Source organism: Acomys russatus, chromosome 20, assembly GCF_903995435.1.
Source record: "Acomys russatus chromosome 20, mAcoRus1.1, whole genome shotgun sequence".
NCBI lineage: Eukaryota > Metazoa > Chordata > Mammalia > Rodentia > Muridae > Acomys > Acomys russatus.
Window position 1 is genome coordinate 53,764,401 of NC_067156.1, and position 13,190 is coordinate 53,777,590.

The 13,190-nt window shown below is 45.7% G+C and overlaps 1 protein-coding gene across 4 annotated transcripts in view; it reads right to left on the reverse strand.

Moving 5' to 3' along the window:
• Positions 1-11,047: 11,047 nt before the first annotated feature.
• Spire1 (spire type actin nucleation factor 1) overlaps positions 11,048-13,190 on the reverse strand; it is a 116,726-nt gene continuing 114,583 nt past the window's right edge. For all 4 annotated transcript variants that reach the window (XM_051163495.1, XM_051163492.1, XM_051163493.1 and 1 more), the window contains one exon: positions 11,048-11,360. In XM_051163495.1, the coding sequence (XP_051019452.1) occupies positions 11,102-11,360 (259 nt within the window). In that variant the 3' untranslated portion in view covers positions 11,048-11,101. The remainder of the gene's footprint in view (positions 11,361-13,190) is intronic.

The window sequence follows — 13,190 nt, forward strand, 5'->3', positions numbered from 1 at the left end:
CTTTACCTTGAGTCCAAGGCAATACATGCCATGGGGCCTTTAAGCCTTAACCTGAGCTGAGCTTTGGAAGCTGTGTGTGGCTCCTCTGGTTCTTTCTTCATAAACTAGAGCTAAACTGTCTCCATCTCCAGTAGATGTCTCACCAAAAAGAGTCAAAGAAGAAAGGAAAGAGGGAAGTATGGATGGACAACGAAGATGGAAGGCAAATGTGGATGTGGTTCCCGCCAGTCTGGAAGAGGTATCTGCTGGAGTCTTCCCCATCCATGACGACCTCCCGCGGAACATCAGGCCCAGGGGCCAGCTGTGTGAGGCTGTCTCTTGAAAGTGGTGTGGAGCCCTACTTTGCAAGGCTCTGCTGTGCGTACTGTGCCAAGTCAGTACTGTGCTGTAGGTACTGTGCCAAGTCAGTACTGTGCTGGTGCAGTCCTGGGCTGCCCTGCACCTGCATTGATTTTAAGCATTATCTGCTTCTTCTGGCAGGAGTGCCACCTCTGCCTGCTGGCTCTAGTCACTTCGACGAAGGAGAGCTCCCCTCTCCTCATGTTCTGCCAGCTAAGCCAGGGTAGGTCCCCCAAACCTTCCCCAGGGGCCCAGGTGCTGTCCTCTTTTCCTGGTGACCCCGTGTCCTTATCGTGTCCCACTTGCCCTCTGTAAAGGTGAAAGAGAAGTTGCTTTCTGACCCTCAGGGTCTCCATCATGCACTGTACCCAAGAAAATGATGTGGAGCCCTCTACAGAGGCCACTCTGGGTTCCAGCAGCAAGTGGGCTTTTCAAGCTCAGACTGGCCCTGAACTCTCTGTGTAACTGAAGGTGGCCTTGAACTCTTGACCCTCCTGCTTCCAGCTTCCCAAGTCCTGAGAGTACAGACTTGGGCCACTATACTTGGCTCTTTTTGGTTGTTGTTGAGACAGATCTTGCTCCGTAGCCCTGGCTATTCTGAAACTCATGGCATTCCTCCTGCCTCAGCATCTCAGGTGTGCGCCACCTGGCCTGGGCTGGGGTTCTTGTTAAGTCCCAACTACCGTCCTAGCTTCTCCCAACAAGACTGGTTGTCCGAGCCGGGGGTGGTGGCGCACACCTTTAATCCCAGCACTCGGGAGGCAGAGGCAGGCAGATCACTGTGAGTTCGAGGCCAGCCTGGTCTACAAAGTGAGTCCAGGATGGCCAAGGCTACACAGAGAAACCTTGTCTCAAAAAACCGGAAAAAAAAAAAAAAAAAAAAAAAAAAAAGACTGGTTGTCCATTAAGGAGAGGGTGGGGACCTCCTGTTGTGTACAAAGAGCCTTCCAGCTACATCCTTCCCTCCATGGCCTAGCTGAAGCCCCTCCCCCATGCCTATTTCACCTTCCTGCCTCAGAGTTGCTTTTCCTCATTTTCTCTTTGTAGTCTTATGAGTGTTTCGGGGACATGGGCGCACAAGCAAGGTTTTTGGTGGGTTTTTTGTTTTGTTTTTTTTTTGGGAGACAAGGTCTCATGTAACTCAGGCAGGCCTTCAACTCACTGCGTAGATGAGGCTGACCTCCAGAATTATAGGTGAGTACCGTCATGCCTGGCTTTCTACCATTTTTAAATCAAGGTTGTTTAAAACATTCAAGTGCATAAATATAGAAACATATGTATATATGTATAGGCGACCCATGTTTATAGTTTAAAAAAGAGGTACTAAGTCTATTGAACAGTATAGATCTCTGTTCTTCCTGTCAATCAACTCACCATTTTTACAGACCCTCCTAGGACTTTTCTATGCCTATGAAAGTTTGTCTTTTTCTTTCATTAAACTTGGTTCATACTATAACTATTCTTGTGACTGTTTCCTTTCTACTTTTAAACAACAGTGCCTTGAAAAGTCCCCTTTGAGGCCTCACTGCAGAAAGCCTGGGCCTGAGTTCCTGAGGTCACTGACGGCTTCTTGCCAGTCACTGGGTTGGTCTGCCATCGTGGTTAGGTGGTGGGCCCTAGGGGGATACTGCAGCTCTTCCTTTTTGTGGGATCAGCTCCTGCACACTTTCCCGCTGAGACGTATGTGTGGGAAGGATTAAGCTTTGTCACAGGTGGGAGCAGTCTTGGCGGGCTTTACCCTTGGGGCACCCCATGAATACCTTGTGACAGACTGAGTGGAGCCATTCTGGGTCTGGAATTCAGGAAGCAGACCTGGGAACCCCACCTGGACTATTGTCTTTCTAATGGACCCTCACCGGGAGGAGCCGGTCCTTCCCACGTGACTGAAGGAGTTGGGGAAGAGAGAATAACAAAGTCGGCAGCAGAGAGAGCGTGCGGGGGCAGCGGACAAGCTGGACCAGCACGCAGGCCAGAGAGACACCTAAGGACCCGTCCCGTGGAACGGCTACCGGAAGGTTCACTCTTTTGTCCCTTTAACCTTTTTCCTTCCTGTATAAGCTAGTTGGGTTGCATAATAAAGTTTAATTGCTAAGAAACAGAGTCAACACGTATAGACTATTGATTGACAGCTAGGCTGGAGTAGGAAACACCTAGGCAATACGGAGGCACATCTTGGGTGTGCCCATGAGGGCTTTCCTAGAGAGGTTTGGCTGCGGAAAGAAAACCTCCCTTCACTGTGGGCAGCACCATTCATCCCATCGGCAAAGGGCCCCAGACTTAAGAGAGGGGTTGAAAGAGAAAGCCAGCGGAGTCCTAGGATTCTCTGATACAGTGCTCTGATGGGTGCCCCAGACCACACCCTGAGAGAGTGCGCGCCTCTGAATCACGTCAAACCCTTGTTTCTTTAAGCTGCTTCCTGTCAGGTATTTTATCACGGCAGCGAGAGAAGCAGGCACTACTTGTTTCAAGTCCATCCTGAATTAAAGGAATGTAGTCACTGTCTTCGATATTCGTTCTGTGTAAAGCTATTTGGCTTTGTAACTTCTGTTTTGGTTGGAAGTGGGTTCCACAACTCCTTTTGGGAGTTCATCAGCATAAAATGTTTTAGGATCTTGTGGTATAAGTAGTTACACCTTATTTCATTTATTTATTTAGGTTTTTCAAGACTGGGTTTCTTTTGTGTGTAGCCCTAGCTGTCCAGGAACTCACTCTGTAGACCTGGCTGGCCTCAGACTTACAGATCCACTTGCCCCTCCCTCCTGGGTGCTGGGATCAAAGGCATGTGCCACCACCATCTGCCTGAGACCTTAATTTTAAGTTGCGAAAATAGGCAAAAGTCAGGTCTAAAAATATAGTTTCACGTCAGCCTCACATGTCCCACTCCATAGCCAGTCAGTATCCTGGGTGCCTGGAAGAAACATCTCAGAGGACCGCCTTGTATCCCAAGATGCTCCACAGAAGAGCTCCACAAATCCTCAGAGTGACACAACCCACAGGAAACACACAGACTGGAAGCCTAATGGAGGGAGGGCACACATGTGGTGTCCAGACATACATGAAGACAAACATTTATACACATAAAACAAGAATACAAATCTTTAACACACACAGTGTCTGCTTACCTGTCTGTGCCAGTGGGTTTTGGCTTCTGAAGAGGTGTTTGCCATTGTGTCTCTACTTCACGCACATCCAGGTGGCCTGGGTGCTGATATGGGAGTTTGCTGTATCTTTTCTCTGTCACTTCCTCTCCAACCTATGGGCTTCCTTATGGCTGAACCTACTAAACACGTTTTCTTTGGTGTGCTCTCACTGAGCCACACCCCCAGACTCTGAGTACTGGTCTATAGTGTTGCTGGTGCTGAGCAAGCTGGCCTTGAGAACACAAGGCTGCAGTGACAGTGACTTTTTTTTTTTTTTTTTTTGGTTTTTCGAGACAGGGTTTCTCTGTGTAGCCTTGGCCATCCTGGACTCACTTTGTAGATCAGGCTGGCCTCGAACTCACAGCGATCCGCCTGCCTCTGCCTCCCAAGTGCTGGGATTAAAGGCGTGCGCCACCATGCCCGGCGGTATTTTGGTTTTTTTGTTTTCTTGTTTTTGAGACAGGGTTTCTCTGTGTATCCCTGGCTGTCCTTGGACTCACTCTGAAGACCAGGCTGGCCTCGAACTCACAGATATCTGTCTGCCTCTGTCCCCCAAGTGCTTGGACTAAAGGTGTGAGCTACTATCGCTGCCTGACAATTGAGCATGTTTTTTTGCTGCCTGACAATTGAGCATGTTTTTAACTGTTGTTAGTTTTAAGTCATTAGTAAGAGCTGTCAACTGTGAACCATCGAGTCGTAATTAGTACTCACTAGGAGCCATTTGGGTCTCCAGCCTACTTTTTCAAGTTCTGTGCTATTTGCTGGTTATAGCACACTTAGCCAGGGCAGGGGCTGGCAAGCTATGCTTGCCACCAGGAATAGTTTTGCTATTTTCAGAGGGCTGTGAAAATAATCTCTCAGGTCCAGGCTGACAGAGACATGGAGGCCCACAAAGTCTAAAACACTTCCCATTTGACCCTTTACTGCCCAGTTTTCTATGAATTCCCACTGTGATCCATCATTGTTAAATAAAACCAATTTGTTTCACCAGACAGCTTTCCTCTCCTTAGTGCTAAGTAGTGATGTTTCCAGCAACATGAGTCCTGCCCCTGACTCCTCCTTCTGTGTGGCCATTTGGACAGGAAAACCTCCCTCAGAAGGCCTCAGATCCATTTTTGTTTCATAGTCTTACTGTCCCATTCTGCACTAAGTTGTCGCTTCCATGATGGTCCCAGGAGGCCGTGCCCCATGACCTCTCCTGAGCTCTGCAGCTGGCATGCATATGGGCCACTGCACTTAGCCCCAGAACAGCATGTAGTGATGGTGCCTGTGACTCAGTCTGCCATATGGTAAGGTCACTGAGGAGCCCAGAAGGTCCCTAGAGCACTCAGCCATGTGAGGAGTAATACCAGAAGCGGAGTTGCAGCCCAGTGCGGCCTTCAAGTGACGATGGGTCCCTGGTGCCTCTGATGTCACTCTGTATCAAAAAGCATGGCCTCAGGCTGCTGCTGAACTGACCCACAAGCTTTTGCTCTAATAAAGGCTCATAATTTCAAGAGAGGTTTTACATAATTTATTACAGTAATAGATGGCTCCTATGTCACCTTCCAACTGGCCTTCTTTTCACAATGCTCTACTGTTTAGTTTTCCACAAATAATCCTGTCCCGACTTTCCTTGACTAGAAAGTCCCCTAGAAAGGTTTAATTACACTTATTTATTTATTCATTTATTTATAGAGGTCTAAATTATTTATTCTTTTCTAATGAAAAGAGATCCCAATTCTATATTTGTTTGTTTGTTGATTTATTTGTTTTACTCCTTTCTTATGAGCGATCCCGAAAAGCCAAGGCTGTGGGTCCTGGCACAGATGGTGAGGTGGCTGGCAGATGGCACTTGTTCTCCCTCTCAGCTGCCTTGACTCCATGAGTGACTGGCTTTGTTCTGTGCCACTCAAGGCACTACACACTAACATCATCAGTTCCTTGAGATTTATGGTGTCTGGATCAAATTTGCTTTAAACTGTTCACCTGTGTATGTGGCAGATTCTATGATGAGTCTTTCTAGAGCCACGGTCAGATGAACTACTTGGCACACAAAGAGCTGGGCCTGGTGGTACCCACCTGTGCTCCCAGCACTTAGGGAGGTAGAGGCAGGAGAATCAGGAATTCAAGGCCAGCCTGGGCTACGTGAGGTCCTGTCTCAACAAACAGCCTTTCATTGCTGTCTCTCTAGGCTTTTCATTCTACTGTAGCCTGCCTGCAGGAGCACTTCTTCCTACCTACCTCCATGCCCTGCAGACATGGTGTGCCCCTCATCCCCCTAGCTCTTTACAGATGCCTTTCTCAGCCTGTCCTCCTAGCCCATCTCCGTTCCTTTGTGGCACTGCAGACCTATGAAAGTACTCCCTAGAGGATCCCAGAGCTACCACCCTTGCCTAAAATCCAGAGTAGGCAACAGCAGTAAAAGAACAGAACACCCGCCCACCCAACAAAGACAAGACCAGATATCTATACCAAGAAATATCTCAAATATCATGAATACCAAGACAATGTGTCTCCTCCAGAAGCCAGTAACACTACTACAGCAGTCTGCAATAAGATTTAGCTGAAGCACAAGACAAGAACTTCAAAATAACTGTTACGAGTATGTTCAAGGCCTTTTTTTTTTTTTGAGACAGGGTTTCTCTATATAGCCCTGGGTGGCCTTGAACTCACAGAGATCTGCCTGCCTCTGTCTCCCCAGTGCTGGGATTAAAGGAATGCGCCACCATGCCCGGCTATTCAAGACTTCTAATGAGAATATGAAAAAGTCTAAATGAAGACCATGAAAACAATTGAATCAAATAATGAAAACATTTCAAGTTATGAAAGTAGAATCATTAAAGAAACCCAAACTGGAGAGATGTCAGAGGTTAAGAGCACTGCCTGTTCTTCCAAAGGTCCTGAGTTCAATTCCCAGCAACCACATGGTGGCTCACAACCATCTGTAATGAGACCTGGTTCCCCCTTCTGGTATACAGGCATACATTCAGACAAAACGCTGTGTATTTAATAAATAATAAATAAATCTTTAAAAAAAAGAAACCCAAACCGAGCTGAAACTGGAAATGAAAAACTTAAGAATATCAAACAAAAACCGTGGGAAAGCTTCACCAAAAGATTACAAGACATGAAAGAGAAAAATCTTAAGTGTTGAAGATAAAGGGCTGGATGGTGGTCGTCACATCTCTTGGGTGGCAGAGGTAGGCACATCTCTGTGAGTTCAAGGCCAGTTTGGTCTACAAAGTGAGTCCCAGGACAGCCAGGGCTACACAGAGAAACCCTGTCTCAAAGAAAGGAAGGAAGGAAAGAAGGAAGAAAAAGGAAGAAAAAGGATAGTTCAAACCAGAAAGAAAAAAAGAAAAAAGAAAACCCCTTTAGCCAGGTGTGGTGGCGCATGCCTTTAATAACAGCACTCAGGAGGCAGAGGCAGGTGGATTGCTTTGAGTTCCAGGTCAACCTGGTCTACAAAGTGAGTCTAAGACAGCCAAGGCTACACAGAGAAACCCTGTGGGGGGGGCAGGGGGAAGAGAGAAAGAAAAGAAGAGAAAAAAGAAAAGAAAAAGAATAGTTGCTCATGCCTTTAATCCCAGCACTTGGGAGGCGGAGGCAGGCTGATCGCTGTGAGTTTGAGGCCAGCCTGGTCTACAAAGTGAGTCCAGGACAGCCAGGGCTACACAGAGAAACCCTGTCTCGAAAAACCAATTAAAAAAAAAAAAAAAAAGCTACTCCAAGTACAGGACCCGAGAAGCCATTTTAGTACCAGGCAAAATAGACTTTAAACCAAAATTAATCAGAAGAGACAGGAAGGACACTACATACTCACCTGAGAAAAAATCCACCAAGAGGATATTGCAATTCTAAACATTTATGTACTAAATACAAGGGCACCCAAGTTCAGACCTTTCCAAAGGGCATGGCAGCACTCGTAGGGATGACACCTGGGCCATCCTCGTGCTGACTGGTGCACTCTCTCTCTCTCCCTCTTTCTCCTGGTAAGATGGCAGATGGGTGAAAAGCAAGTGGACGCATACATTTATGGGAAGACAAGGACCAAGGCTGCTGCATCACAGGGCCAACCTGCACAGGCTTTTAAACTTACGATCTTTCTGCCTCCACTTCCCAAACGTCGGGATCACAAACGTGTTCCACCACACCTGCAATTACCTTTCTTTTCTTTAGTCACATTGCTTTGTACAGCAGTCACTGATGGTAGAACTGGTTTGTTTTGTTTTTTAAAATCTAGTCCTTGGGAACTGTATTTCTAAAGTGTTTGTTGTGATTGTTTTGTTTTTGGTTTTTTTGAGTCAAACAGGTAGGTTTCCTGGAACTCACTCTATATACCAGACTGGCCTCAAACTCAGAGATCCACCTGCCTCTGCCTCCAGAGTGCTGGGATTTCAGGCGTGTGCCACCATGCCTGGTTCATGCCCAGCTGTAAAGTACTTTTAAATGCTGCAAGTACCTTGTTTTTACAACCTGAGTGCTTTCTAACAGCTTGTTGGTTCCTGGAAGACATCATCTTTTAACAATAGGAACTTAATACAGAAAATATGATGAAAGCCAGTTTATTTCCCCCTATATAAATTTTAAAATAAAATACCTTGAAGCTGGAGACATGGCTCAGCAGTTAAGAGCACTGGCTGCTCTTCCGGATGCCTGTAATTCAATTCCCAGCATCCACATGGCAGCTGACAACTGTCTGGTCTGTTACTCAAATTCCAGTGGATCTGATTCTCTCACACAGGCATATGTGTATGCCAAACACCAAATGTACTTAAAAATAAATAATTTTTTTAAAAGCCTTAAAAAAGAAAGAAAGAAAGAAAGACAAGGGCTCACTGTGTAGACCAGGCTGGCCCTGAAATCACAGAGATTTTCCGCCTCTGCCTCTGGAATGCTGGGATTAAAGGTGTACGCCATCACACCTGGCTAGCATCAATACTCTAGGGAACACACTTAGCACTACTTTGTCACACATGTGGGAAGCCAGATCAGTGCCTGTGTCCCAGTCAGTGGGACACATTTCTTCATGGTCCTTCAATGTGCCGAATTTTCTGTTTTATTTTAACAAATAGTGATGTAATTTAAAACTTTCATGTTTCCTACATTCACCTAAGGTTCATTCCTCTATTAGTATAGTTAGAAAACAAAAGCCTTACAGATTTCATAATTTGAGTCCATGGTCCTAGCCACACGTCTCTTCAACACAGATCATTTTTAGGATTACTGCCTAACAACTTTCTGGTTTAATTTTAAAGGGCTGAGACTTGAAATCAAGTAATTAAGGTCATTAAGTCAATGTACAAATCAATTATTTAATTTTTACTTGTCTTGGGAAAATTAATTCCCCCTGCTAATGACAGAATACCTTTCAAATATTAATGAGTGTGCTACAATATTTACAAGCATTCTTACACACTCTGACCTCAGAGGCAATGGGACTGACAGCTGGTGCTCACAGAGGAGGGGTCAGGAGGGACATCCGATGCACCAGGAGACGCACCCTGACTTCTGTAGAGCAGCAGCTGCCCAGCCCTAGAGCCCCAGGCCCTGGTACCCTAACTCAGTGTTGGGGGAGGGAGCCCATCTTGTCGACAAAGTGGAGTTAAACACACACACATCTGTCTTGGTGCCTCCCAAACAATCCTAATTTTGTTTCTACGATTTCTATCTTGTCATGTACCATTTCTTTCCACTACTTCCTGCAGGTTGTTTACTGGGCATGGGATACACTTGAACTCTTAACACACTTGACAAAACCCACTTATGTGCTGCAAGATGTACACCCTGCCGCTCTGACACAAGTGGTCGTGATACCAAATCACTGTGCACAGTACTACAAGCCTGAAGGAATGAGGTCAAATCCATGAGATTTACAAGGTCATTGGCTTGTGAATGTGAATGAAATTTTCACTTGGGCTGGTGGTGGCTGCTCAGGGTCTTACGTAGGAAGTCAAGCAGTACTTCAGTCACCATTTTTCAGAAGCACGTTACCTAATATGCATGGTTATAAACCTACACAGGTCCCAGTCATTCCTTCTTCCTTCAAGGAGGTCACTTTAGAATGTCTGCTGGGGCCACAGCCGTGGGTGGGTTCCCCGTGACTGCAGTGCAAAGTTCAGGTGGTCTCAGGAAGAACTGTATAAATGGGATGCAATGTTTACAGCTCTTAAATAGTCTTAAAAACAGCTGGAATGTAAGGGGTTTTTGTTTTGTCCACTTCTACATGCAATACAGAGGAACTACTAACATGCATTACTTTAGTCAATTGGTAAAGTTTATTTCGTCAGTAACTTAAAGCCATTTACTAAACTATAAATTTCAATGCATTAGAAATGACTACTGGAGCATTTCTAAGGTGTCACTGTCAATTTAATGTGGAAATGTTACTGTATCTTGATGTTGGTATGAAATGCAACTGTCATGCCTTTTATTAAATGGAGCTGTCATTAGTGGTGACTATGAGGGTGGTTTTTATAGCTTTCAGAAATCACTGTGCATGTGACTTAACTGATTTTCCAAACATTAGTGGCATTTTTTGTTGACTTCTTTCTAAGCACATGGAAATGAGGGTCAGGCCATGGTATGTGTCACAGGAGCTGAGGAAATGTCAGGTACACAGCGCTACCTGTCAATCGCCCTTCATCAGAAATTCAGTAACATTAACAAGACAACTAGTGCAAAAAGCATCCAGAAATTATGCACAGCAGCAGGTTTTCTTGAAATTTTAAAACAGCCAGGATTTTTCTTTTAAAATTCATTTATAAAAATAAACTTGAGACTCAGGTACCAAACTGTGATTAATTTAGTCACGATGGCCACACTATAAAGTTATGGAAAATGTAGCTGAAAATGTATGGGATGTGGCTCCTTCCTGCTGGCGCCCTCTGCTGGCGCAGCCCGTCACAGTTAGCCAAAACACACTTAGCTACTTGACAAAATTTTAGTCTTCCTTTTCCCTCAAACTTCCAAAAAATTTTAATTCCTTGACATGTATTATAAAACTATTTAAAACCATAATACATTCACAATAGGGAATGAAGGCCTGTTAGCAGCTCAGGAAACACTGAGGTGTGGGCCAGGCAGACCCTGCAGCTCAGAGACGTGGCCGTCCATGCGGTGTACGGCTTGCTTGGATGCTCTGAATTCTCAGCAAGGCCGTCTAGATTTGTGCTGTGAGACCAGAGCCAACCTGGCGCACCCCGGGGAGCCAGTGTGTGGCAGGGCTTTGGACCGTTATGTGCATGAGATAGGAACACTGTCCAGTGGAATGCCAATATGACTTACCGCTTAGAACTGTGCTAACATCAACACTCTGTCAGACTGACTTCATACACAAGAAGCTTTTTGCCTTAGTCAGAAATTATCTGAAGAACATCGAGGAACCAAACTAAGGGAGTTTCCCTATCCACATACCCAAAATCGAGTTTTAGGCTTTCTGAGTGCAAATGAGCAAGCAGCTGACCTGCCTCACACCGTCAGCCGCTATGAGCACAGCCTTGAGTGTGCACGGGGTGTGCAGCACAAGCCTGGCCTGCTGTGGATGGAGCCTGTTCAGTCACAGCCCTGGGAAGCGGGCCCTGCTGCACTGCTGCACTGCGACCGCCTCTGGACACAACAGCAACGGGAAGGCACAGGGCTCAGATCTCATTGATAGTCCTTTCTGAGGGGCAGTACTCCGAGGGGCCCGCCGAGGACATGTAGAAAGACTGTGTCTTCCTTTTCAACCGGGCTCTTTTGTTGGCCAACACCAGGCTGCGCCGGCTTGAGCTGATGATTTCTGAAATGAACTTTTTGCAGTCTACACACACCTCCATTGTGCTCCAATCTTCCATGAACTCTTTGGGAAACTGGAGTTCTTCATCTGATTTGTCCACAGACTTCGATTTTGAGGAAAACCTGAGTGGGGAGTGGGGGAGACAAAATATTTAGTTTTCTTTCTCTTTCTCTTCTTTGTTTGTTTGTTTCTTTGAGACAGAGTTTCTCTGTATAATAGCCCTGGCTGTCCTGAACTTGCTTTGCCTACCAGGCTGGCCTCAAACTCACAGAGATTTTCCTGCCTCTGCTTCCTGAGTGCTGGGATTAAAGGCATATGCCACCATGACCAGCCATATTTAGTATTCTTTTTTTTTTTTCCAAGACAGGGTCTCTCTCTGTGTTAGCCTTGGCTGCCTTGGACTCGCTTTGTAGACCAGGCTGGCCTTGAACTCACAGCGATCCACCTGCCTCTGCCTCCTGAGTGCTGGGATTAAAGGCGTGTGCCACCACGCCCGGCCCATATTTAGTATTCTTAATAGTTCAACTGCAATATTAAGAATAGGTAAGGGAAAAAAATCTCAAAAGAGTTGCAAATGTATTACAGAATGGGTAGATGAAGATCATGTCATATCCAAGAAGGAATTACTGTATAATAAATAAATCTTTAAAAAAAAAAAAAAGGGAGGAAGAGGAGGAGGAGGAGGAGGAGGAGGAAGAGGAGGAGGAGGAGGAGGAAGAAGAAGAAGAAGAAGAAGAAGAAGAAGAAGAAGAAGAAGAAGAAGAAGAAGAAATAATAAATACCAGCTAAGCATGATGGCACACGACTTTAATCTCAGTATTTGGGAAGCAGAGGCAGGCAGATCTCTGAGTTTGAGGCCAGCTTGGTCTACAGAGTGAGTTCCAGGACAGCCAGCGCTACACAGAGAAGCAAACAAACAGAGGTGGAGGAGAAAAGGGGCCAAGGCAACACAGAGCAACCATTTCAAACAAAACAAAAAAGAAAGAGGGAAAGAAGCAAGAAGAAGATGAAAGGAATAAGGAAAATAATAATATTGTGGGCTGGGGTGGGGTGGCCTAAGAGTGATGGCACAGAGGCTAAGAGCACTGGTTCTTCTTCCAGAAGACCTGGATCTGACTCCCACACGGCATCTCACAACCATCTAAAACTCTAGACCCATGGGATCTGAAGCCCTCTTCTGGGCTCCACAGAAACCAGGCATGTAAGTAGTGACGAAACATGCAAATAAAACACCCATATGCATAAATAATAAAAGTAATTAAAAACAAAAGTAGTAATACTGGAGCTGAGAACTGGCTCAGCAGGTAAACACTCTTGCTGTGCCAATGTGAAGACAGAGTGTTGATACCCAGCACCCATTAAAACCCAAGTAGGTATGGTGGTTTGCCTGTAATCCCAGTACTCAGCAGGCAGCCAGGGGACCCTGCAGCAAGTGCCAGCTAAGAGGGAGCTCCCAAGTTCAGACCTGGTCTCAATTAAGAGATGGAGAGTGATTGAGGAAGACAGTAAACATCAGCTTAACATTTATATGCCCATACACATGCAAACACACACATAACACTCAAAACCAAAACAAAGCCAACAGCTAAAACCAATACTGTGGCTGCGTGGCTTCGTGGCCGCTCAATGGAAGAACACTTGCCTAGCATGTGCAGGCCCTGGGTTCAACCCCAGCACACAACAACCAACCAAACAAGAAGCAAAAAGATGAGATCACTGGAAATTCTCATCTCCTGTGGAATTTTTGGAAAAGAGGGTGTCCGGGTACTTTCTCGATCACCACACACCACGGACTGTGGTTTTGAACACCTAAATGAAATACAAGTATGTATTGCTAACATTCTGCTGATGATTCAGAAGGGCTTCCAGGTCTTTTTCCAAGGCCCAGTGCCCTGTGTCATTATCCATCAACTTTAGAAGACGATAGGTCAGACTACAGGAATTTAAGGGAA